Raw genomic sequence first — 25,184 nt, forward strand, 5'->3', positions numbered from 1 at the left:
TCTGATTATTCAATCAAAGGATAGCTAAGTATCCCAGGATTACGTGCAAGAAGAAGTAGCAGTAACATACGTGCATGAAGAAGCAGCAGGACATTCCAGAATAAGTGCACTAATACTTGTTTTTTTTTTCTTTTTTTTGGTTTGAAGATCAACCGAGGTCACTTTTCATTTGCAAGCCGTTTATACCTTTATGGGTGATTACTTACTCAGTTGGGCGATCCAATTAGGAACTGGTTCTTAAAGAACAACAATTGGATGAGAATTGTTGTTGCGTTTTTTACAGCCCTTACTCAACCAGGCCCAGTACAAAACCAGCCTCAGAGGTCACAGATTTTGGGTTAACACTGGCCCAAGATGGTTCATACACTTGGGCCTTTTCCATGTTGCCCTGACCACCTAAATATAATAAACGTTTGAACCATTATGTCGATTATAGTTAACTTAACTAAGTCTCTTATCATTGAATAAGAGATTTTAGTTTAATGATAAAAAGTAATTATTATAAGAAAGCAAACACTGTGTAGTAAAATTCTATTGTATTTGTAACACTTTTTTTTTTAGAAAAAAATGTCATGTAGGTGTAACTGCCAAACAATTTTATTTTATTTTTTTAATACAACACTTGTTCTTAACAATTATGGGGAAAAAAGTTGCAAAGTCTCGAACCATTGTTACCCCGATAAGGTAAATTAGTCGTCAATGATTATTTAACATACTCTCAATATTTTTTTCTTAAACGATTTAAGCTTCTAATTGGATTTGACTTCTATTGGCTGATAATTTGAATGGTCTTCTTGAGAACAGGGAAAAGAACATAAATTCATTCCACCTTTTTCCGAATTGGTCTCTTTTAAGCCTATTCCACATGGCTTATTTCTTATTTGGAGGCCTAAAGCCAAGGCCGAGCTAAACCTTGATCCACCCCTAAAAATGATTAGAAATGATTAGGTCTCACTCTGGTTTCTCATCAAATACAATGAAACACCATATGGAATTTTGCTTGAAAGTAGAAATCTCAATCATTCATCCATTATATGATTTCAGATAATAACATTAAAAACTTCAAATTAATTTTTCTTGAATTTATGCAGTGAGTACAAATCAATTTCATCAAATAGTGTTGAACAAATTTGATAGTACAATCGAAGATTGGATCGGATAAACTCCTCATAGTATAAGGTTCATGAAGTGGCATTTTCATTCTGTGCAGAACCAAAAAGTTTGCGAACTTCACTATGCCAACGAATATGATGAGGGCACTTGAAAAGCAGATCTTTGGCCTCAGACTCTCTACCTTCTTGAAAGAATGATTGGAAAACATGAAGATAAGCTGAAGAGGAAGGATATTCTTTCACACTTAATGCCTTCAAAAAATCTGCAGCATCCTCCACAGTCCCAAACTTTGAAATATATTTGACAAAGGGTTCTGGGAAAGGTGGGTAGTTTTGCTTCTTCATTAAATGAAGTAATTTCAGTGCTTCTTCAAGTTTCCCATTGCCTAAAAGCTTTTCAATCAGTTTTTTATATGTAGCTTGCCAAGGGCTTAGACGTTCCTTATTTACAATCTCCACAAGCAATCTGTATGCACCATCTATTCTGTTCCAATGTAGGAAACCGTTTATTAAGACTTCTAATAGATCAGCATCAATACTGCAGTTCTTCTCTACCATCTTTGCCAAACATATTAATGCCTTGTCTAGTTCATTAGCTACACAATGCCCTTGAATCAAAATTGTCCAAGTCTTTATATCAGGAGGAAATCCTTCTGCTTCCATCTCATCCAGCACCTTACAAGCATCTTCAAGCCTCCCTGCCTTACAAAGTCCAAAAACCAATTGGCTGTACGTAATGTTATCAGGCTGATACCCTGCGTTTCTCATAGTCTTCATAATATTCTCTGCCTCATCAAACCTCCCTGCCCTTGTCAATGACCTATGAATCCCATCATACACAACCTTAGAAAGAGTATGCCCCGCTGACTCATATTTCTTTGCAACTCGAAAAACCAAATCCAAATTCGGGTTATCATTGGCTGAGATGCTTCTTAAAAGCATGCTGCAGTCCTGGACCGAGGGCTTAAATGGACTGTCCATCATGAACTCATAAAGCTTCACCGCATCCCCCATCATCTTGATCTTCTGAAACTGCCTCGATATCTTTATATAAGTGTCAAAATCCATTTCATGACCAGCACTCTTCATCTCCTCAACAACACTCCAAAAAAGCTCGATTGAGTCATCCCTACCGAGAACCCTGGCAACTGCATTATAAGTCACTGTATTGTGTTCATAACCATTATCACACCTGCCAACCCAATGAAAAAAATTCAAAGCTTTCGAAGGGTAATTCCGAAGTTCCTTCAAAACCCGCATCACAAAATTATCTGATAACACAATTTTCATCTCCCCCAATTCATTCTCAACCCCATTACTCCACTCTGACCCCAAAACAATATCAACCACTTTCATCACAACATTCTCCATTGCATTCTCTGAAAGCATCCTTTTGTGAAAGTGGTTCAAAGCCACTACATCACTGGCCATCTTCGCCTTCTTTAACTGCCCCAGAATTGTCAAATATGTTTCCTCATCAACATAAAACCCTTGCTCTTTCATTTTCCTAAGTGTAATCCAAAACTGCTTCATTGTCTCTTTGTTAACCAAAATCCTAAGCATTAAGCTATACACCGAAGAACTGGGTCTAAACCCAGTATTCTCACAGACCCAGTTGAAAAAGCCGGAAGCTTTTTCTGGGTCTTTGTCCAGTTTCTTCAAAATGTAAATAACTGTTTCATGGGTCAGTGTTGGACACGATTTTTCTAACTCGTGCTCCAACTCGTAGGACCAATCGTTTGCCAGAACGAGTTCAATGGCAGAGTTTGGTTTCGATGAGAAGAATAGCTTCTGACGGGTATTGAGGAAATGGGTATGTGAAAAAGATTGATTTTTTGAAAGACAATGAAAGTCAGAGTACTTAGTCACCTGAGTAGGGAGAGACCGAGTTGAGGAGACCCGAGTCGAGAGGAGCGAGTTGGCGAGTCTGAGTGATGTGAAGATTGGCCTAGCTCGGTTCATGGCTGCTCAGATTTTCCAAAAACCCCCTTTTTACTGAATGAAAATGAAGGATTTGAACACTAGGGGATTTCTAGGGTTTAAGCTCAGGTTTTTGGTGTTAATTGGGTTCGGATCCGGGTCACTAAATCCGGGCCACACCATGTACCCAAGTTGCAATTGGGTGAGAATTGGAAACTAGGCCCACTGCAAAAACTAGCCCTAGAGATGAGGTGACACAGTTTGGGTCAACTCTGGCCCAAGATGGTTCATTCACTTCTGCCTTATCTTTTTTTTTTTTTTTGGATGAGAAAGCTGAATTCATTCAAAACGAAATTGGAGTACAACAAGGAGGAACACAAATAAAGGATTCAGTACATTCAAGATGGTTGAGATGCTGTAATTCAATCAAGGTGTAAGAGGTGCTGCACCATTGGAGGAGAGACTCCTTTCCATACCTGACTGATACCATTATGCCTAGAGTACTGAGCAAGGTCATGTGCTACCTTGTTGTAATCCCTTTTCAAGTGCTTAAAAATCCAGCTTCTAAAAAAATCCATGAGGTTTAAGATACCTTGGCATAGGTGCCCCAAGCCCCCATCAGTATTTAGAGCTTGCAAATTTTGGATAGCAATGAGAGAATCTGATTCGATGATGACTTGGGACAGCTCTAATTCCTTGGCAAGCAGAACCCCTTCTTGAATTGCTAAAAACTCAGTTTCAAGACTCGTGTATTGGCCAGGGAGGATTTTGCTAAGGGCTGCCACTGCTTCTCCTTTACAATTTCTGATTACAACCCCAATGCTAGACCTTCTACCATCCTCCGATGAAGCTCCATCCACATTTATTTTATGGAACTCTGGTGGGGGAGGCAACCATCTTAACCCTTCAGATGCATGTTTCCCATTGAGAGAGGCAATAGCTTCTTTTTGTTCAGATATCAATCTCTTTGCATGATGCCAAACCAGGTTGGGGGAGTGGGCTTTGTCTTCAAAACATTTCTGGTTTCTGTTATACCAGATGGACCAGGCAGCAACAATAAAGAGCTCTAGGTCTCGAAGAGCTCCAGGTCTCGGGTAGCTCCATCATTGAGGATTCTCAAAGCAGCTTCAGAAAAATCCATATACTCTTTATTTAATTTCACTGGGCAATCTTCCCATTTGATCCAAACTTGCTTAGCTGAATTACATAGCAGCAGAGAGTGAGCAATAGATTCAGCCTCCTAGTTACACATTGGGCACAACACATCAACGTTTACTCCTCTTCGGCATAAGTTCAATTTAGTTGGAAGTGCATCCATGCACGCACGCCAAGCAAAGATTCTGATTTTTGTTAGGATCTTTAAATGCCACAAGCTTTTCCATAAAGGTGCTCTTGCATCTCCACTAGAACACTCCCCATTCTCGTTGGTCTCTACAACTTGGAGAGCAATAAAATAGGCACTTTTGACAGTAAATTCTCCTCTTTTATTGCCCATCCAAATGATTTTATCTTCAGGCAAATTGTAACTCAATGGCATGTTAATAATGGTATTAGCTTCGAAAGGAAGAAACAAAGACCTTACCAAGTCAACGTTCCACCTTCTTGTTTCAGCATCTATTAAGGTAGAAACCAACGGGAAGTCATTAAGAGGACGAGCAGGAGAAATAACTTTATAAGTAGAGGGAGTAGGGAGCCATCTATCCTCCCAAATATGAATACGTCTTCCATTACCAACCCTCCATCGGGACCCTTTTCTTATGACATCTAAACTGTTAAAGATACTTCACCGAGCATACGACGGGTTGCAGCCCAGTTTTGAGTTTAGTACGTCACCATGTGGATAATACTTGGCTTTGTAAATGCGTGCAACCAACCAGCGAGTGTGGGTTTGAGAGCAATCTCCACCCTTGCTTAGCAAGCATGGCCAAATTGAAAGCCTGGAGATTTCGGAACCCCATGCCACCATTCAACTTCGATTTACACATTCGATTCCAGCTAACCCAGGCAATTCTATGATTCTATATTGCCTTGACCACTAGATGTCATAAACATTATGCTTAATGTCTCAGAACCAAGTTCATTTTTTGAAGGCAGCCCACCGATTTTGGATTTTATCTTCGTAAAGATTTCCACTCTGGTAAGAGAACATGGGAGTACAAGACCCAACCATTCCAGCCAATTTGGTCTTCACTCATTAAGCCCTCCTTTATATCTGGTCCAAGCAAAGAAGATCAACATTAAAAATTAATGTAGATGCGGCATTAAGCCCAATTTATTCTTCTATTGCTGGTGTGTTTAGAGACTGGAGAGGGGAGTATATATTTGCCTTCTCCACGAAGGTAAACACCAACTTCTCTCTCCAGGCGAAAGTTGAACCTTTGAAATGGGCTATAAAACTATCTGCCAACTTGGTCTTTAATTTAATTTTCATTGAGGGCAACTCCAAAGTTGTTGTTGAGACTCTTTCAAAGCCAGAGCTTGAAATTCCATGGAGAATTCTCAATATCTGCTCTAACATGTCTCTTTTGCTCTCCCAATTCACAAATGTTTTTGTGAACTGGGTTCCTAGGAATTCAAATGGTGCATCCCACACCTTGGTTAAATGGTGTCTTAAGCGTAATGTATTTGGTTCTTTTGATATAGGCTGTTGTCCCCCTTGTTTTGAGTCTATTATTAGGGTCGAGGCAAGCAATCTTGCTTTTAACTTTCGGCGTTTGACTCTATCTCTCTTTCTCTCCCTCTTAGGGAATGAGTGGACGATCTTTAAGAAAGCTTCCATTTTTGACGCATGCAGCTCTCTCCAATCCTTGCAATTGTGACCCTAGCAGGTTCTTGTGTAAAATGGTAGATACAGCAAGAGGTGAGTTTTCTGAGCTGCCTGACTGAATTATGAGATCTCACTTCATGTAAAAGATGTGTTTAACGCTAAATGTTTAAATCCACTGCAATTTGTTGTCATTTTCAGCCTCCATTTATGATGATGATGTTGATGGTCCAATATGAGACAATTACTTATATCCAGACAAATGATTTAGATCCATCGTGATACAGAGGCCATGGTACTAGGGATGTATATACGATGTTAGATTAGTCCTTGCAGCCCAGGTTGTCACACAGTAGGATGCTTTGCTTTTTTTTTTTTTTTTGATAAGTACAAGTAGGATGCTTTTCTTCCTATTCAACTAATCTAATAGAGGTACTAATACTGCAATTAAATGGTGATTGAAGAGTTATTGCCAATTGAGTATGCGAAGTGGTCTGTGCTTCATATGTAGGAAGGCCTGACATTTCAGTCATGAAACAGCATGTGAAATGGTACTTTGAAGTTTGAACTGTTGTATTGAAGAGAATTAAGATTTAAGAATCTCAAATCGGATGTTTCAATTTTTCTAAAGTTTGTGGTGTAATGTTAAGTCAAAATTTGCTTTTTACCTGTCTCAAATGTACTCTCTAGTTGGGTGTAGAAACCTTTGATTCTGGTTCTCAACAGTTTGCTGCTTGACCAATTTTTCTACTGCCCAAAACCCAAGGTCAGTCTCATCTGTGCAGGGATTGCTTTTGTTAAATATCAACTTGGATATTTCATTTGGTTCCATTTACTCTATGAAAATGAATATGAAATGTGTTTCATGGTGCTTTTGGTACACTCATCTATTCCATTTTGAATCAACTAGAAGATACAAGTAGAACCCCTAGCAGTGGTTTGGGTTTTGTTGTCTCTAAATTTAGCTGCCACTTCAAAGGTGTTGCTTATTTCTTCCTCACTCATAAAGAGCCGAGCTTCTATCCAGGGCTTCCACACTTCGCTTCTGGTTGGTCTTATTCATATTTTGTATATCAAATGTTTCAAAAGTTGACAGACAAAACCTGTGTTGCAAAGTAGAAAATTAAAGTATTGAAATGAAAGGTTTCATGTCAAAAGTTGGTGAATTTATTTAGTGCACCGGATGTACTACACTACACCCTTCTCTTACATGAAGGTGTATGAAATAATTTCTTCAAAATTTGTGTTTTGAACTCAAACATCTAGAAAAGCTCAATACGAATAATTTTCCAAATATAAGATTTGATTTATATGTAAGCGTCTTAGCCATGTTTGAGAAATAAGATTCAATACAAAACTACCACTTACTGCAGAGTATAAAACTGGGGACATAACCATTTGAAGCATTAAGTGGCAGAGTACATGGTCAACATCCAATCTAGAGAACCACCATATATAAGCACAGACAACAATGGCTACAAAGTACTCGGCCATGCCCATTACAAATTCTGATTATTCAATCAAAGGATAGCTAACTATCCCAGGATTACATGCACGAAGAAGTAGTAGTAACATACGTGCATGAAAAAGCAGCAGGACATTCCAGAATGAGTGCACTAATGCTTCTTCTTCTTCTTCTTGTTTTTTCTGGTTTGAAGATCAACCAAGGTCGTTTTTCATTTGCAAGCCGTTTATACCTTTCTGGGTGATTACTTACTCTGTTGGGCGATCCAATTAGGAACTGGTTAGCCCAACATAGTCTAATCTTAAAGAACAACAATTGGATGAGAATTGTTGTTGTTGCATTTTTTACAGCCCTTACTCAACCAGGGCCAGTACAAAACCAGCCCCAGGGGTCACACATTTTGGGTTAACTCTGGCCCAAGATGGTTCATACACTTAGGCCTTTTCCATGTTGCCCTGACCACCTAAATATAATAAACATTGAACCTAACGTCTCATCCATTATGTCAGTTATAGTTAACTTAACTAAGTCTCTTAGGTCATTTTGAATATATATCACTATAAGTTTCTTTAAAAAACCTTCTTCCTTTTCTCTCCCTGTGTGTATGTGTTAATACTTAGTATTCTAAAAAAAAAAAACTAAGTCTCTTATCATTGAATAAGATATCTTGGTTTAATGATAAGAGCTATTATTATAAAAAAGCAAACGCCATATATTAAAATTCTATTGTATCTATAACTCTTTTTTTTAGAAAAAAATGTCTCATATCCATTGTGTAGGTGTAACTGCCAAACAATTTTTTTTTTTTTTTTTAAATACAATACTTGTTCTTAACAATTATGGGGAAAAAAGTTGCAAAGTCTCGAACCATTGTTACCCCGATAAGGTAAATTAGTCGTCAATGATTACTTAACATACTTACAATATTTTTTATTTATACGATTTAAGCTTCTAATTGGATTTGATATCTATCGGCTGATAATTTGAAGGGTCTTCTTGAGAACAGGGAAGAGAACATAAATTCATTCCACCTTTTTCTTTTTCCGAATTGGTCTCTTTTGAGCCTATACCACATGGCTTATTTCTTATTTGGAGGCCTAAAGCCAAGGCCTAAAGTGAGCTAGACCTTGATCTACCCCTAAAAATGATTAGAAATGATCAGGTCTCACTCTTGTTTCTCATCCAATACAATGAAACACCATATGGAATTTTGCTTGAAAGTAGAAATCTCAATCATTCATCCATTATATGATTTCAGATAATAACATTAAAAACTTCAAATTAATTTTTCTTCAATTTATGCAGTGAGTACAAATCAATTTCATCAAATAGTGTTGAACAAATTTGATTGTACAATAGAAGATAGGATTGGATAATCTCCTCATAGTATAAGGTTCATGAAGTGGCATTTTCATTCTGTGCAGAACCAAAAAGTTTGCGAACTTCACCATGCCAACGAATATGATGAGGGCACTTGAAAAGCAGATCTTTGGCCTCAGACTCTCTACCTTCTTGAAAGAATGATTGGAAAACATGAAGATAAGCTGAAGAGGAAGGATATTCTTTCACACTCAATGCCTTCAAAAAATCTGCAGCATCCTCCACAGTCCCAAACTTTGAAATATATTTGACAAAGGGTTCTGGGAAAGGTGGGTAGTTTTGCTTCTTCATTAAATGAAGTAATTTCAGTGCTTCTTCAAGTTTCCCATTGCCTAAAAGCTTTTCAATCAGTTTTTTATATGTAGCTTGCCAAGGGCTTAGACGTTCCTTATTTACAATCTCCACAAGCAATCTGTATGCACCATCTATTCTGTTCCAATGTAGGAAACCGTTTATTACGACTTCCAATAGATCAGCATCAATACTGCAGTTCTTCTCTACCATCTTTGCCAAACACATTAATGCCTTGTCTAGTTCATTAGCTACACAATGCCCTTGAATCAAAATTGTCCAAGTCTTAATATCAGGAAGAAATCCTTCTGCTTCCATCTCATCCAGCACGTTACAAGCATCTTCAAGCCTCCCTGCCTTACAAAGTCCAAAAACCAATTGGCTGTACGTAATGTTATCAGGCTGATACCCTGCGTTTCTCATAGTCTTCATAATATTCTCTGCCTCATCAAACCTTCCTGCACTTGTCAATGACCTATGAATCCCATCATACACAACCTTAGAAAGAGTATGCCCCGCTGACTCATATTTCTTTGCAACTCGAAAAACCAAATCCAAATTCGGGTTATCATTGGCTGAGATGCTTCTGAAAAGCATACTGCAGTCCTGGACCGAGGGCTTAAATGGACTGTCCATCATGAACTCATAAAGCTTCACCGCATCCTCCATCATCTTGATCTTCTGAAACTGCCTCGATATCTTTATATAAGTGTCAATATCCATTTCATGACCAGCACTCTTCATCTCCTCAACAACACTCCAAAAAAGCTCGATTGAATCATCCCTACCGAGAACCCTGGCAACCGCATTATAAGTCACTGTATTGTGTTCATAACCATTATCACACCTGCCAACCCAATGAAAAAAATTCAAAGCTTTCAAAGGGTAATTCCGAAGTTCCTTCAAAACCCGTATCATGAAATTATCTGATAACACAATTTTCATCTCCCCCAATTCATTCTCAACCCCATTACTCCACTCTGACCCCAAAACAATATCAACCACTTTCGTCACAACATTCTCCATTGCATTCTCTGAAAGCATCCTTTTGTGAAAGTGGTTCAAAGCCACTACATCACTGGCCATCTTCGCCTTCTTTAAATGCCCCAGAATTGTCATATATGTTTCCTTATCAACATAAAACCCTTGCTCTTTCATTTTCCTAAGTGTAATCCAAAACTGCTTCATTGTCTCTTTGTTAACCAAAATCCTAAGCATTAAGCTATATACCGAAGAACTGGGTCTAAACCCAGTATTCTCACAGACCCAGTTGAAAAAGCCGGAAGCTTTTTCTGGGTCTTTGTCCAGTTTCTTCAAAATGTAAATAACTGTTTCATGGGTCAGCGTTGGACACGATTTTTCTAACTCATGCTCCAACTCGTAGGACCAATCGTTTGCCAGAACGAGTTCAATGGCCGAGTTTGGTTTCGATGAGAAGAATAGCTTCTGACGGGTATTGAGGAAATGGGTATGTGAAAAAGATTGATTTTTTGAAAGACAATGAAAGTCAGAGTACTGAGTCGGGAGAGGCCGAGTTGAGGAGACCCGAGTCGAGAGGAGCGAGTTGGCGAGTCTGAGTGATGTGAGGATTCGCCTAGCTCGGTTCATGGCTGCTCAGATTTTCCAAAAACCTCCTTTTTACTGAATGAAAATGAAGGATTTGAACACTAGGGGATTTCTAGGGTTTAAGCTCAGGTTTTTGGTGTTAATTGGGTTCGGATCCGGGTCACTAAATCCGGGCCACACCATGTACCCAAGTTGCAATTGGGTGAGAATTGGGAAACTAGGCCCACCGCAAAAACTAGCCCTAGAGATGAGGTGACACAGTTTGGGTCAACTCTAGCCCAAGATGGTTCATTCACTTATGCCTTATCTATGATTCTATATTGCCTTGCGAAAATTATGCCGGGTGCAGGATATACCGGCTCATTGCCTTGACCACTAGATGTCATAAACATTATGCTTAATGTCTCAGAACCAAGTTCATTTTTTGAAGGCAGCCCACCGATTTTGGATTTTATCTTCGTAAAGATTTCCACTTTGGTGAGAGAACATGGGAGTACAACACCAAACCATTCCAGCCAATTCAGTCTTCACTTATTTAGCCCTCCTTTATATCTGGTCCAAGCCAAGAGGATCAACATTAAAAATTAATGTAGATGCGGCATTAAGCCCAATTTATTCTTCTATTGCTGCTGTGGTTAGAGACTGGAGAGGGGAGTATATATTTGCCTTCTCCACGAAGGTAAACACCAACTTCTCTCTCCAGGCGAAAGTTGAACCTTTGAAATGGGCTATAAAACTATCTGCCAACTTGGTCTTTAATTTAATTTTCATTGAGGGCAACTCCAAAGTTGTTGTTGAGGCTCTTTCAAAGCCAGAGCTTGAAATTCCATGGAGAATTCTCAATATCTGCTCTAACATGTCTCTTTTGCTCTCCCAATTCACAAATGTTTTTGTAAACTGGGTTCCTAGGAATTCAAATGGTGCATCCCACACCTTGGTTAAATGGTGTCTTAAGCGTATTGTATTTGGTTCTTTTGATATAGGCTGTTGTCCCCCCTGTTTTGAGTCTATTATTAGGGTCGAGGCAAGCAATCTTGCTTTTTTGTAGTTTCATCGTTTTGTTTTAATATATTCTTTTTTTTTCCATATATATATATATACCAGGGCTGGCCTAGACATTTTGGGACTTAAAGTGAGAACTAAAATGAGACATTTTTTATACTTATGTACTAATTAAACTAATATTTATTTAATATTTTTATATTTTAATATATATCATTTAAAATCTATTGTTTTATTTTTTGACAATCTCATTTTCAAATCTAGCCAAGTGTTCATGTTAGTAATATGCTCTCTAGTTGTTTCATGGTTTCTAATTTTAGAACTAATATTTTTTCAATCTTGAGTCCCTTCATTACATAGTTGGCTAGTACCTTTAGACTCAAACAACTTGCAACAAAAACAAAATACTTGGTCCATATCTTTTAAATATATTAGTCATTTTTTATCATGCTTCTCTCCATTTGATAATATTCGAGTGTAATGAATAATAGAAAAATGTCTAGTGTCATCACCTTTAGGAAAAAGTATATCATTGTCTCTAATTGGACCTCTTTCTACTAATAAATCTCATAATTGTGTCCATATTTTTCCAATTACGTAGATCATAAATATTTGAAGGAATATAATTCAATATGTCATTATTATTTTCATTTTCTTCTAGCTGAACATCATTATGGTGAACTTGTTCATTTGTGACATTTTCATCATTATTTTCATTTTCTTCTAAATTCTTTTGAAGTTCATTATCAAAATTTGTTGTATTGCAAAATTGAACATCATTGTTATCTTGCAATTATATCATTTCATTATCTTCTAACTCCTTTTGGTGAATTTCTTGCTCATTTGTGATATTTTCATCTAAATTTTATGTTATATTTTGTTTATTACTAATAACAAATTTATCCATTGATCCTTTTTTAGACTTAATTAATTTTTCTTTTTCTTTTTTTTTTTTTAAGTTTTTCATATCCAAATGCATATTTTCTAGTAGACATTTCTAATCAAACAATATATTTATTAAGACTAAAATAAAAAATAACTTTCAAGTGTAGAGCAAATGAGAAATAGAACCTGATTTATCATTAAAAAAAATATTGTTGTAGTTTCACCGAATAATAACAAGTTTTTAGCAATCTCAACCTGTATAAATAAAGACTTATTCATTATATTACCAATAACTAATATGTATAAACACAAGATTAAAATAAAAAAAAATTAAGCACAGCCCAGCCCAACCAAGAAGATGCCAAGATGGCCACACAACTCTTATTAATAAGACCCACCCACAAAAAACATAAAACAAATCTTATTACACCTATAACCAAAAAAAAAAAAAAAAGCACAGTCTTAACAAAAAAAAAAAAAACAAACGTGAAACGTCTAGCCATAACTCAATATATACAGCCTAGTCTTAACAAATCTAAACTAGAGAAAGCCAAGCCTTATAAGTTATACCTCAAAAGTCAAAACTCATTTTGCATAATCAAAACGCACGCAGCAGCGAAAAAATAAAAAGGCAGTCAGCTTAGTAATCCTCACTCCTCAGAGTTTTCAGATTAGATGCGATTGGATAATTTAGATCGGAGGAAGCTTCAGCTAGGCAGCCAGCAATAGTGGAGAGAAAGAATGAGAGAGGTGGAGAGCAAGAGTTGAGAGAAAAAATCAGAGCAAGAATGAGAAAGAGAAACGGTAAAAAATTTAGGATTTGAGGTTTTTTATTTGTTTTGATTATTGATTGTTTTGTGGTTAATTTCTTTGACCGAATTTATAGTTTATCTTGTTGAATTTTGGTTTATCTAGAGGATAATGATGTTATTTTCGGGACAATGGATTGTATTTAGACCAAATTTTTTTTGTGCTACCAATGTTTAATAGGATATAACAGAAATTTTGTTTTTTGGTCAAAAGGATGTGCCGGATTTTTTAGATTCATTTGAAACCAAATTTTTTTCCCCCTCCATCCCTTCTTGTCTAAAATTTTGGGGCCCCTTTCCACTTGGGGCCTTAGGCAATTGTCTAATTGGCCTAGTGAAAGGGCCGGCCCTGATATATATATATATATAGATCCTGTAGATTTTAGTTAACTCGACTAATAAAGTGTTTTGTCATTGAATTAGAGGCTTGGAGTTCAAACCTAATTTACACTAAAAACCAATTAGTATTTTAGTTTGATGATAAAGAGCAATTATAATTAAGTAGAAGCCATAGATTAAATTTCTATTGTGTTTAAAAAAAAAAGTCTCAAATCTATTGTGTAACTATCAAACCATTTAGAATAATAATAATAATAATAAAAATAATACAACACTTGTGCTTGTAATTAATGTTAAGAATTGGGGGGGGGGGGGGGGGTGTTGTTGAAAGAATGGACCCAAAAACTTGATATTAGATAGAAAGTAGAGAGGGCAAGAGAGCTCTAGCTGAACTAATACTTTTTTTATATTTTTAATAGAGACAACCATAGTTCAAAATTTCAAATTCCACTCCTTATTCCTATTATACATACATATAAATACAAACACAAACACATAGAAAATATAGAATTGGCTTGTGCTTAATGCATTGGATGCAATATAGATATTCTGGCATTGAAAAAGAGAGAGAGGTTATTTAGTTAATAGTGATGTGGGAGATTAAATGGATAATGACGATAATATAATGTCGACAATTTATTGTGTGGGATATTAACATAAACAAAAATGGAGCATCAAACTGTTAGCGTAAATTAGTCGTTAATTGATAATAGCATAATTTTGCATATTTATATTATTATTAGAAAGTATTATCATACTTATTTTAAGTTAATTTATGCATTTTATAGTTGATTTTGGAATAATGCTGAATAATCAATTTTGTGCTTAATTGAATTTTAATGCGTGAATTTATTTTTTGTAGGATAATAAAATTAAATAAGTGGATTTGTGAAAATAAGAAAGCTAAAGGGCTTTACTTTTAAAAGGGTCATGATGAAGTTAAAGAAGGCCAACTCAATTAAATTTGAGTCTAATTGGGACAAGAAATCAAAGGAAATTTGCACCAAATCTAAGTCTAATTCGGATTAGGATTCCAGCATGCGCACTAGTTAGTATTTAGAGTATAACTTTCAGCTCAAATGTCCAATGAGATAATACAAGTTGGGTTGGAAAGTTAACTTAAAGGGCTACAACTTTGTAGTTTACCGAAATTCCGAATTATCAAGTTAAATGGGCCAAAAATGTCAGTTAATTGAAGCGTAAAAACTGGGGATTTTCTCCAAAAGGAAATTCAACTTATAATATGATTCTTTGACCTATTGAAAGGCTCTTTAGGGCAAAGTTCAAAAGAGAGCTGCCGTAGAATATAATTTAGGTTTTCTTAAAGTTTCTTTATAGTTTGTAGAGTTTTATTTGTGTTATGGTTTTAATGGTTATGTTTTTATGTATTTTTAATTGTTTTACTCATCTAGAAAAGTGTTTAGTTTTGTATAATTTTTTGATTTATCCAGGAACGTTAAATGCTTAGTATTCCTTGCGAACTAATTCACTAGTTTTTTTTTTTTTTTTTTTGTCCTTAAAATCAATCAATTTCATAAAACTACCTTAGACAATTAATTCTTGAGTTTTTATTGTTAAATCATCCAACTAAGATCATCATTCATATGAATTTTAGTTGAGTTATAAAATAAATATTGTTGAGACTACCAATAGATGTGTTCTATGTGGATCCCTAAACCTTAGCGCCTTAATATATTGTTTTTTCCTCTCATTTTAAATAAACTTTACTAAACCATCAAAATTTTCTTCAATTAAACTTTATTATTTTAGTTTTATTCTCTTGTGGTTTACTAACTAATTCTCTTTTCCTTGTGGATTCAACCTTAGACTTACGGAGTTATTACTTCGCAATAATCCTGCACTTTGGAGCATTATTTAAGTTGCAATATTAATGATTATTTTACGCACTCACAATATTTTTTAACTTCTAATTGGATTTGATTTCTATTGGCTAATAATTTTGAGGGACTTCTTGAGAATAGGGAAGAGAACATAAATTCATTCCACCTTTTTCTTTTTTTAAATTGGTGGCCCTAAGCCTATACCACATGGCTTATTTCTTATTTGGAACCCTAAACCAAGGTCTAAGTGATCTAGACATTGAATTGCTCCTAAAAAATGATTAGGTGTCATTCTCTTGGATATGTCTGTGTGAGTGAAGTCTTATATTAAATAATAATAAGAAGCGTGATTGGTTAATATAAAATATAACAAAAAAAAACTATAAAAAAAACTAATATATATATATATATATATATATATATATATATATATATATATATATATATATAATAGTTGGACTCAAATTCATAGGTCTAACCCTTTTATATTAAGTGATGTTTCTATATGTTATAGTGGTAACTGATGATGCCAAAAATCGTCAACTGGGTCACTCATCCAATCCAGAGCATTAGATGATCTTGTAGGATTTGCAAGATAAAGAAATTTGATCAAATGGACCACCAGGTTGTGCTCGGTAGGGGAGCCTCTGATACTTGAGTCAGAATCAGCCCATATATATTGTATGTAGATAGTAGTTTTGACGTATCTTAGCAAGTGAGACAGATTGTACCTTTTATAGGGACTTAGGTAGTTATTAGACATAAATGAGGGTAATTATTATCCTAATTGTAATGTTCTTTATCTTGGTGAGAGAGTTTAAGACCTTTGATGGTTATTATTGAATGTGTTGAGCGGTTACTCTTTTTTTTTTATTATGGCCCACTAACAATGCAATGGTCGTCCGTTAAGAAGGACAACCTTAATGATTTTTATGGTCTCATTAGTAACTATTTAATCAAAATCTTCTTAAGATGTTATTTCACCGACACATCCAATACAATGAAACACCATATGAAATTTTGCTTGATGATTGTTAATGAATGTATTGAACGGTTACTCATTTATTTTTTGCCCCACTAATGATGCAATGTTTATCCATTAAGATGGACAACCTTAATGATTTTTATGTTCTCATCAGTTACTACTTAATCAAAATCTTCTTAAGATGTTATCTCACCGACACATCCAATACAATGAAACACAATACGGAATTTTGCTTGAAAGTAGAAATCTCAATCATTCATCCATTATTATTTCGGATAATAACATTAAAAACGTCAAACTGACATTTCTTGAAATCACATAAACAACAAAAAATAATTTCTTGAATTTGTTGTCCAGAAAACTTTTAAGACCTCATGTTGACTTGCGGTGCATGACTTATCTTTCACACTTTGTTGTCACTCTACGAGAAGTGTGTGATCGTATGAACACAACACCCAACAACCATAAAAGCAAAGGAAAAAGCTTTCTCTCTCATTCGTCAATTACCCAGCATAGTCGCATAGAGGAGAGAGAGAGAAAGAGATTAGAAAGAGCGGACCCCACTTTAAGAGAGACAATCAAGTGGGCTCCACCTTGATTGTCTTCCACGCGAAGTTTCGTCCGTTAATAAAGTGATCATGGGTCCCTCACAACTTTGTCCCCACCTTTTATCAACGGGCGTGCGATGCCAAAGTCTCTCCCAATCGGACAGTTGAAAAGGCATGCAGGTGGGTCCCACTTACTACTTTTGCCTTGATGAGTGGAGAAATGTTTTGGTACAACTTACACTAACATTAAATATGTGGTCTTTCAATGGGGGAAACTTACAAAATAAAAACTGACCGTTTGATTGATTAAGACATGAAGGGGTGGTCCTCTTTTTGTCTGAGACATGGTTGTGATCTAAGCCATTTGATTGAAGAAGACAGTGAACAAGCAGGCTGATGAGGATCCTATCTTATCTTTTAGGATTCGATGTCTCTTAACTCTTACACTTTCCAAAGCCATTTGTTTTCGTTTTTTCTTCTTACCCTTCCTTTTGGATGCAGTGTTAACAACAATCATGTAACATCAATGTGATAATGGTTGCAATCAACATAACTTTTAGAGATATAATAATTTTCACAATCATTCAGATTTGATCTATTATGATTCATGCATAATAAAAATGACGTTACATGGATTCAAGTAAAAGCTGTCTCTAATGTTACTAAATACAAAAATGCATTTCAGTAGCTAGATAGGAGGATTGCCATGAAGTGGAGTCAAGTTATGTCGATTGCTAAGCCAAGTGTAAGTAAATATATGGCACACAATTGCAAGTTGCAACCATGATCATGAAGATGGAATACGATGATATAATATAAGTTTAGTGTAATAAATGAGAGATTTTTAATCAACTTGTAAACTAACTTGTCACACTATTTATCGTTTTAAGTTTGAACTAACTTAATATAAATTTTCCCATTTTTGCCACCTTTTTATCACTTTAATCAAAAGTTAGGAGCTATTTTCAAGTATTACAGTATACATAAAGAAATTCAAGTATACTTTAGGTGGGATTTGAGATAGATTCTGTCACCCAAGGCCTCGACCAAAGTCCAACCATGATTTTGAAATTTTAACTACAAGCTTTGTACTTTACAACTTTGGCTCTCCTCTTAAGTAAGGTTAATTTGTAAAAAGTTAACAACCTAGCTATACTTAACAACTTAGCCTCTCTTAAGAAAGGTTAATTTGTAAAAAGTTAACAACCTAGCTATACTTAACAACTTAGCCTCTCTTAAGAAAGGTTAATTTGTAAAAAGTTAACAACCTAGCTACACTTAACAACTTAGGCTCTTATTCATAATAGTATTCTATTTTGGACTAGGATATTGATTAAACTAGTCAAGTAAGATTTTTGGTTTCATTTTTCATTATTTTTCATACGAGTGAAAAGTTCCAAGAAGAGAAGAAAAGAGAGAATGAGGAGGAGTTGAACAAGAAAGTTAACTTCATGAAATTATAATATTCGGGTTGATTGTACAACCTATTGAACTGATTTTCTATAATTTAATTAGGCTAGGCAGCTGATTTTTTTATGCCATGTTTGAGTCTGTTCCGCTTTTCTCACTAAGGCCACTTCACAATATAGTCTGCTAGTAATTTAGGTTAGTATAGAGAGTTAAATCAATTCTTTAAATTTTTCTAGAATAAAATTTAAGAACAGTTTTGTAGGTGTTGAGTCAATTATGTAGCACAAATAGTGCTTTTTACTCTTATTGACAATTAAATTCAACTATGTGATTATTTTAATCATACGCCTCATTAGTCATTAATGCAAATTTGAATAATTTGCTAAGAAAACTTAATGTACTATATCGATCTAATTAAGAGATTATACTTAATTTTTGTCCATTATGTCATAGTGAGACCTAACCTACACAGTATGGATTGTTGAAACTAGGCTGCAAAGCCTGCATGCATGAAGTGGAAAACAAATTAGACTTGGTGTAATTTAGAGAAACCAAGCTGAATAGCATATATAGTTGACCTCGATCGAGTCAAACACAAGCTCAGCCACTGCAAATAGTGTAACAATTTGTTGGGCTTGTCTAGAGGTACCACATTGTGAATCACTCACGCATAAAATCACGCTGATCATTAATATACATGTCTCATATAACTCAATACTAAAAATGGCCTGGACTCCTTTGTCACTAAGCATGTATTGAATCTGCATGCCTTCAGCTTTACTCAAATTTAGCTTCCTGTACGCTATTTCATTTCAACAGGGTTGTTTTCACATGTGAGCAAACATGGCACACCTGCCACAAAATTCTGATTGATTAAAGCAGAGAAAAAAAAAAAAAAAAACCACATATGCTCTAAATATAAAAAAGTTTGACACTTCGTGTTCAAACAGTAGAAAACCAGAGACTACTCAACAACGTTAGTTGATGGTGTTGACTCAGGTAGTTGAGGTAGGGTTCGTGAAAAATACGTTTCGAGTAAGAATGGAAATCAAAAAGTAAACACAATCATACAAGATATAAAGGTGAATTAGGAGAATATAGTGTAAATTAAGCTTAATTAATCTTATGGGGATTGCTTTAAACATGTCCAAATAAATAATATTGCAGTCAATATAAAAACCCAAACTCATAATGATACTATATATATGAAAGAGGATAATTGGCTTTTTTTTTTTCATGTGAGACGAAATCAATATTTATCCCCAATATTTGCCTACAAACATTTTACTTGCCTATATAGGTAGGTGAAAATAGCCATGACATGATAGAAAAGTTGCAAACAAACTAGCTCTATTCACGCGTAGAAGATATATTTCATGCATGCAAGGACAAAGTCAGGACTTGGAGTTAGGGGGGCAACTTTATTGTTATCCTCTAGTTTTGTTGCTTATTAGTCGTTGAGTTTTTTTTTTTTTTTTTGATGTCTTTGATGGGTAAAATTGGTTGATTGAGCTTTTTTTTTTGTTTTTTTCTTTTAAAGCTTTGTTATTGGCAATTTTTGTTGTTGGACTACTTGTTTTGGATTTGTATATTTTGTTTTAGATTTTAGATGTATAATTTTTTTTTATAGTTTTTAAAAAGAGGGAAGGTGTTAAGAGTTATAGATTTTTTTTTGGGTACAAATTACTGATATGATGAGTGATTATTGGTAAGTAAAAAATCGATATAAATAGTGAGTCCGGATGTGAATTAGTAATAATTTGTACCTCAACATTTTGTAAAAATATTGTAGAAAAATTTGTGATTATAGCATTACTTTTAAAAGAATCAATTATATTGTTTACGGGGGCAAAGTGTAATTTTAAATAAAAAATTACTAAAAGTAGTACCTATATCTATATTAGTAATTTTTTTAAAAGAAAAATTTGAGGGGGGCAATTGCCCCCCAAATTAAAGCCCAAGTCATGTGCCTCCGTCCCTACATGCATGGAATATATACATTCTCTCATCTCACTGTTTATGAGTCATATATGTAACGGTGAGGCTCACACTATAAAAAAAATAATACATATTTTTTATACATAAAATGATTATTGGTTCATACATGTCACAAACTCACAGTAACAACTAACAAACCCCACTAGTGCACATGCCAACATTTACATGCAAAAGCATTCTAAGAACAAATTATAATCCCTTTTCAATCAACCGACCGAAAGATTTAAAAAACAAAAAAAACAATGAAGAGCCAAAAATTCAAAGACCTTATAATGATGCCTTTTGAAGGGATGGCTTTAAAAAGGAGGACCAACTTTAGGGCACCATGCTTTTGCCTTCAGAACATTTTACACCGCCTATAGCTACAGGCCAATAGCTAAAAAAAAAAAAACCACTATACCTCTCCATATTGTCCATTTTCATTTTCATACTTCCCTTTCCCTTTTCATGTGGTAACGTGCCGACCCTGTACACTAAAGGGAAACGTATATGCATGCGGGAATATAAGATTAGGATCTCCCACACTATGCGTGCACCACAATATTTCAAGCTTCTCTGCAATAAAGCTTTCCTATTTCTACTAGCTACTACCGCATTTTCCTCTCTGTATTTACATATATATTATATATAAATATATGTTCCTATGGATCCTATCTATGCATATATATACACACATAGTCTCTCACTCTCTTCCATTCCCTCTTTCACAACCAAACTTCTCATTCAAAAAGACTTTGATCCTCTTCTCCACCATGCTTACTGTCTTAAACTATGTGACAGCTCCTACCATTGTTTCAATATTCAAGCAGAAGAAGTTTAGGCTTCTTGACTCTTCCATTTCATGAGATGGATGGTTTGTGGTGGAGCTGCGAGTTCATGAAATTGGTGATTCATTGCAAGCCAAGAATCATGAAATATTGAAGCTCTGTTAAACAAGGGGAATCAAGCGCTCCTGGTCCGAAATCACCAGAATTTATTTATTTATTAATTATTCCTACTACTTCTATATATTTTGTTTTTTTGAGAGTCTACCTAAATTTACAGGAATCTTATCTCTTGTAATGCTTAGTGTACGTTTATTATGTTATGAATAAGTAGATGGATTGTAAGGAACTGGTAGTGTCTATGTATTAAATAGAGCTAGATGTGTGCAAGTGATTGATGTAATAAAATTTTCATGTTATACTCAAATATGTTTCCTGTATTTATCAATTATCAGTACTTCAATTAATCTGATTAGTGTTTTCATTTCCTTTTGCACTGTCACCTATCTATATATTTGTTGAAACAGTTGGAATAGATATCTCTCTTCTTCTTCTTCTTCTTTTTTAACCATTGAAGTCTATGGAGACTGGAGAGTGTTTTCCAATAGCCACTAAATTACAGTGATGGTAGAAAGTGTGCATGCATTTTCAGTGAGAAAATGAATCTATGTTAGGATGGGCAAAGTAATTAAGGCAAGTTGAACTATATCTCACTGAACATATGGTTCACATCGTAGCTAGTGAAAATTGGCTAAGGGCCCTGTGCTTTGCTTTCGGCAGGGTTGGTGAGCTCCTGTGCTTTGCTTTCGGCAGGCCATATGAGAAGCTGCTGGTCTATTTTAGGCGTATCTTGGGATAACATGCTCAACTTTTACCTTAACAACTAATTGAAAGAAGAAAAAAAAAAGAAGCACTTTCAGAATTCTCTTAACTTTTAAAGCCTTTTTAATTAAACGGGCAATAACAGTTAATATATCAACATATTGTTGAGATACTCTATATGCCAACATAAACTCCTCATTGTTAAAAGTTCAATTCACAGTTGAGATGTTATTTCTAAGATTAACAGCACCACATGACGTGACTCTTAACACACCGAAAGATTTATAATTTATAATTTGCCATAAAACTGATCCAGTTCAAATATTGATGAAGGCTATGTTTTATTAAGTAAATAGCTCTGGAGGCTATTGGTTTGTTCTTTGATTCCAAAGTGGGCTAGACTTCTCTCTTAATTAATCTCTTTAACCTTGGTCCCCTGTCTACTACTTCCTTTGCACCAAACTTTCAAATTATATTAAAAGATTTAAGATCGGTTTGGAATAGCATATCTAGTATTTTCTTTAAAAAATTTGCCAAAAGTGTGCTAAATATACTTATGCCTTGAAATTTTTTTAAAAAGTAAGAAAACATGAAAAATATTGAAGTTTTAAAAAGCTACATAAAATCTAAAAACTAAAAACTAAAGTTGATGTGAAACTCACCTCTTAATCGGTTAGATTTTTACCATATATTAATTGAGTTCAAAGGCACTTTTTGATTATTTTTTATATTTAGTTTATGTTGCTTTTCTTTAATCATGAGAAGTTTATGGCCTTAGGTTGACTAAGGGTATGTATGTATCGTGCCTACTGATCCCTGGGCAGATTCCAGCTATGAGATCTTATATGTTCAAAGCAAAACTTTGTTGACAGTAATCATTCATATCTTTGCCTTTTCTCTATTAACTTAATGATAACTAATAACAAAAGTTGCAATTTGTGCACAAGCTTCAAAAAATAGAGAGCTAGTCTGTCTCTTTGGTGTACCATGATTCTCCAATAAAATCAACATATATGGCGGAAGGGTCAATGACAAGTTTTCCAGTTCCCTTCACGTTGATTCTTTCTTTCATGTGGACCCAATTTCTTAACCCATCTCATCAAACTTTGCCTTCAACATTTCAAAGTCATAACATGGGTTCTAAAGCTCATAAAATTAAGGTGAGAAGCATGATATCTCTGTCACAGTGAATCTCTTTCTATTTATAAGTACGAATATTGAGGCAGAAGAGGGAACAATATCTCTTTATTGGTTTATGCGAAATTCTCTGTTGAAGGCTTAGTGTTAACAGACTGATATGATGGACTAAAGTCCCACACTTTTGAAGTCTTTAATGGTTGGCGCTTGTCCCCGACCATATGATATGGGATTAGTATATACAGTATCATGTGCACATTTTATAGGTTCACAAATGTTGTGCATAAGGTTCTTCACCCCCCCCCCCCCCAATTGATTTTGTAATTAAAAAATAAAACAAAACAAATACGAGACAACTAGATATAACTACAATGGCAATTCTAGATATACCACATGTATAATAAAAAAACACAAGACATATTCAAGTACTATATAGCCAAAATCTTGAAAGTCGATTACCAATCTAAAATTATTCATTCAAAGTATAATCATGTGAAATCTTCATTTATTTTAGTTAAGATTTGATACTAGTTTAATGGCGTGATGTCAAGAGCCTTATAGAGTGACATTACTTGGTTCTCTCATAGAGGAGAATTTGGATTCAAATTTCTTCTTCCCCACTTACTACAAGAAAATAAAAAAATTAATAGAATAGTTGTTTACTAACTATTTAAGTTGGTCAAACATAAGGTTGACATATATATATATATATATATATATATATATATATATATATATATATATATATATATAATGTCAATATAATCATAATTAACCTTGCCGAATGCCATGTGTTAAACAAGTTGATGGAATGGCCAAATTGAATAGAGTTGGATTCTAATACAATTAAGGAACCATGTTTTGAGGATTTAAGATTATTACTAGTGGTGTGCATGGGTCGGGTTAAGAGAATTTTTTAACCCAACTCATCATGGTGGGTTAAAAAAAATTCAACCCAACCCAACCCGACTCACATGGGTCGGGTTGAATCTATGGGTTGAACAATTTCTTTTTTTACTATTATTATTAAATTGAACAAAAAAAATATAAATATAGATATAAATATATTTTAAAAAACCCAAAGATTAGTATTAATGTAATTTCTTAAATGCAAACAATATTAATGACTAAACAATAATAGTAATTTACTAGGATTTATGCGAACTAATTGACTTTTATATAAGATATAAAGAGTTGGTTATTTTAAAAAATATTAATTATATAATATATTTTAAATATATGGGTGGATCGGGTCGGGTTTGGCGGGTTTGAAATTTTATGATCCTAATCCAACCCGACCCGCTATCAAAAATAAAAAATTGTAACCTAACCCAACTTACCAAGCCCTAAAAACCGACCCAACCCAACGAGTTGGGTTAAGTTGGGTCAGTTTTGACGAGTTGGTAGGTTGGCTGCACACCCTTAATTACCACCAAATTTTCACTATTTCTTTTTATTTAAAAAAAAATTCAGAGTAGGAAGTCTTGCATTTCTATCCACGGCCCAGGAAGGTAATCCAAACTAAACACTTGGGCCACATTAAGTCCTTAATGGTGACCGAAAGCTGTTAGAGTTCTTGCCAAGGTTTTGGGCCTTTTTCAAGTTTCATTTCTAAGATGAGGTTTCGGCCCTCTCAGACTTCATTCATATCCATTGTGTAAGCCCAAATTAGGAGAGAATTTGTACACTCACTAGTCACTACTCACTACTCACTACTCACTATGCAGCATGAACCAAAACAAGCCTGCAGAGGGATCTTCTATCACTAGTACAGTATAAGTTGTTTACTACACTTTTTTTTTCCTACAACTATTTTATATGACAGACTGTGATTGGCTACTAGTCATTTTTTTATAGGCTCACAACTTTTTCTTTACTACTTACAGTTTATTAATCCTTAATTTTATCTCAAAATATTTCCAATAATATCACAAGGCTAATTTGTGGCTCATAATGATAATGTGGTTAAGGGGCTATTTTAAATTCTTTTGACTTTCTCACGGATGGTTTCCCATCATTTCCTTGTCGGAATTTTGTCTTGGTTTAAGATGAAGATAAGTTTGATTCCGTCCTTTTGTAATTTTTTTTTCATTTAAATTAATTCTTACTTAGGAAAAAAAATTCACATTGCTACATATTGGTCTGC

At 34.7% G+C, this 25,184-nt stretch overlaps 2 protein-coding genes across 2 annotated transcripts; both read right to left on the reverse strand.

Annotated features, from left to right (window-relative positions):
• Positions 1–1,038: 1,038 nt before the first annotated feature.
• On the reverse strand, positions 1,039–3,121 carry LOC142630908 (pentatricopeptide repeat-containing protein At3g48250, chloroplastic-like). Its single transcript, XM_075804969.1, has one exon. The coding sequence runs from the start codon at positions 3,072–3,074 to the stop codon at positions 1,182–1,184; it is 1,893 nt and encodes a 630-aa protein (XP_075661084.1). The 5' UTR covers positions 3,075–3,121; the 3' UTR covers positions 1,039–1,181.
• Positions 3,122–8,613: 5,492 nt separating this feature from the next.
• Positions 8,614–10,597, reverse strand: LOC142632227 (pentatricopeptide repeat-containing protein At3g48250, chloroplastic-like). Its single transcript, XM_075806652.1, has one exon. The coding sequence runs from the start codon at positions 10,538–10,540 to the stop codon at positions 8,657–8,659; it is 1,884 nt and encodes a 627-aa protein (XP_075662767.1). The 5' UTR covers positions 10,541–10,597; the 3' UTR covers positions 8,614–8,656.
• Between the last annotated feature and the right edge of the window lie 14,587 nt (positions 10,598–25,184).

The sequence above is a fragment of the Castanea sativa genome, chromosome 4 (assembly GCF_040712315.1).
Source record: "Castanea sativa cultivar Marrone di Chiusa Pesio chromosome 4, ASM4071231v1".
In the NCBI taxonomy this organism is placed as follows: Eukaryota; Viridiplantae; Streptophyta; class Magnoliopsida; order Fagales; family Fagaceae; genus Castanea; species Castanea sativa.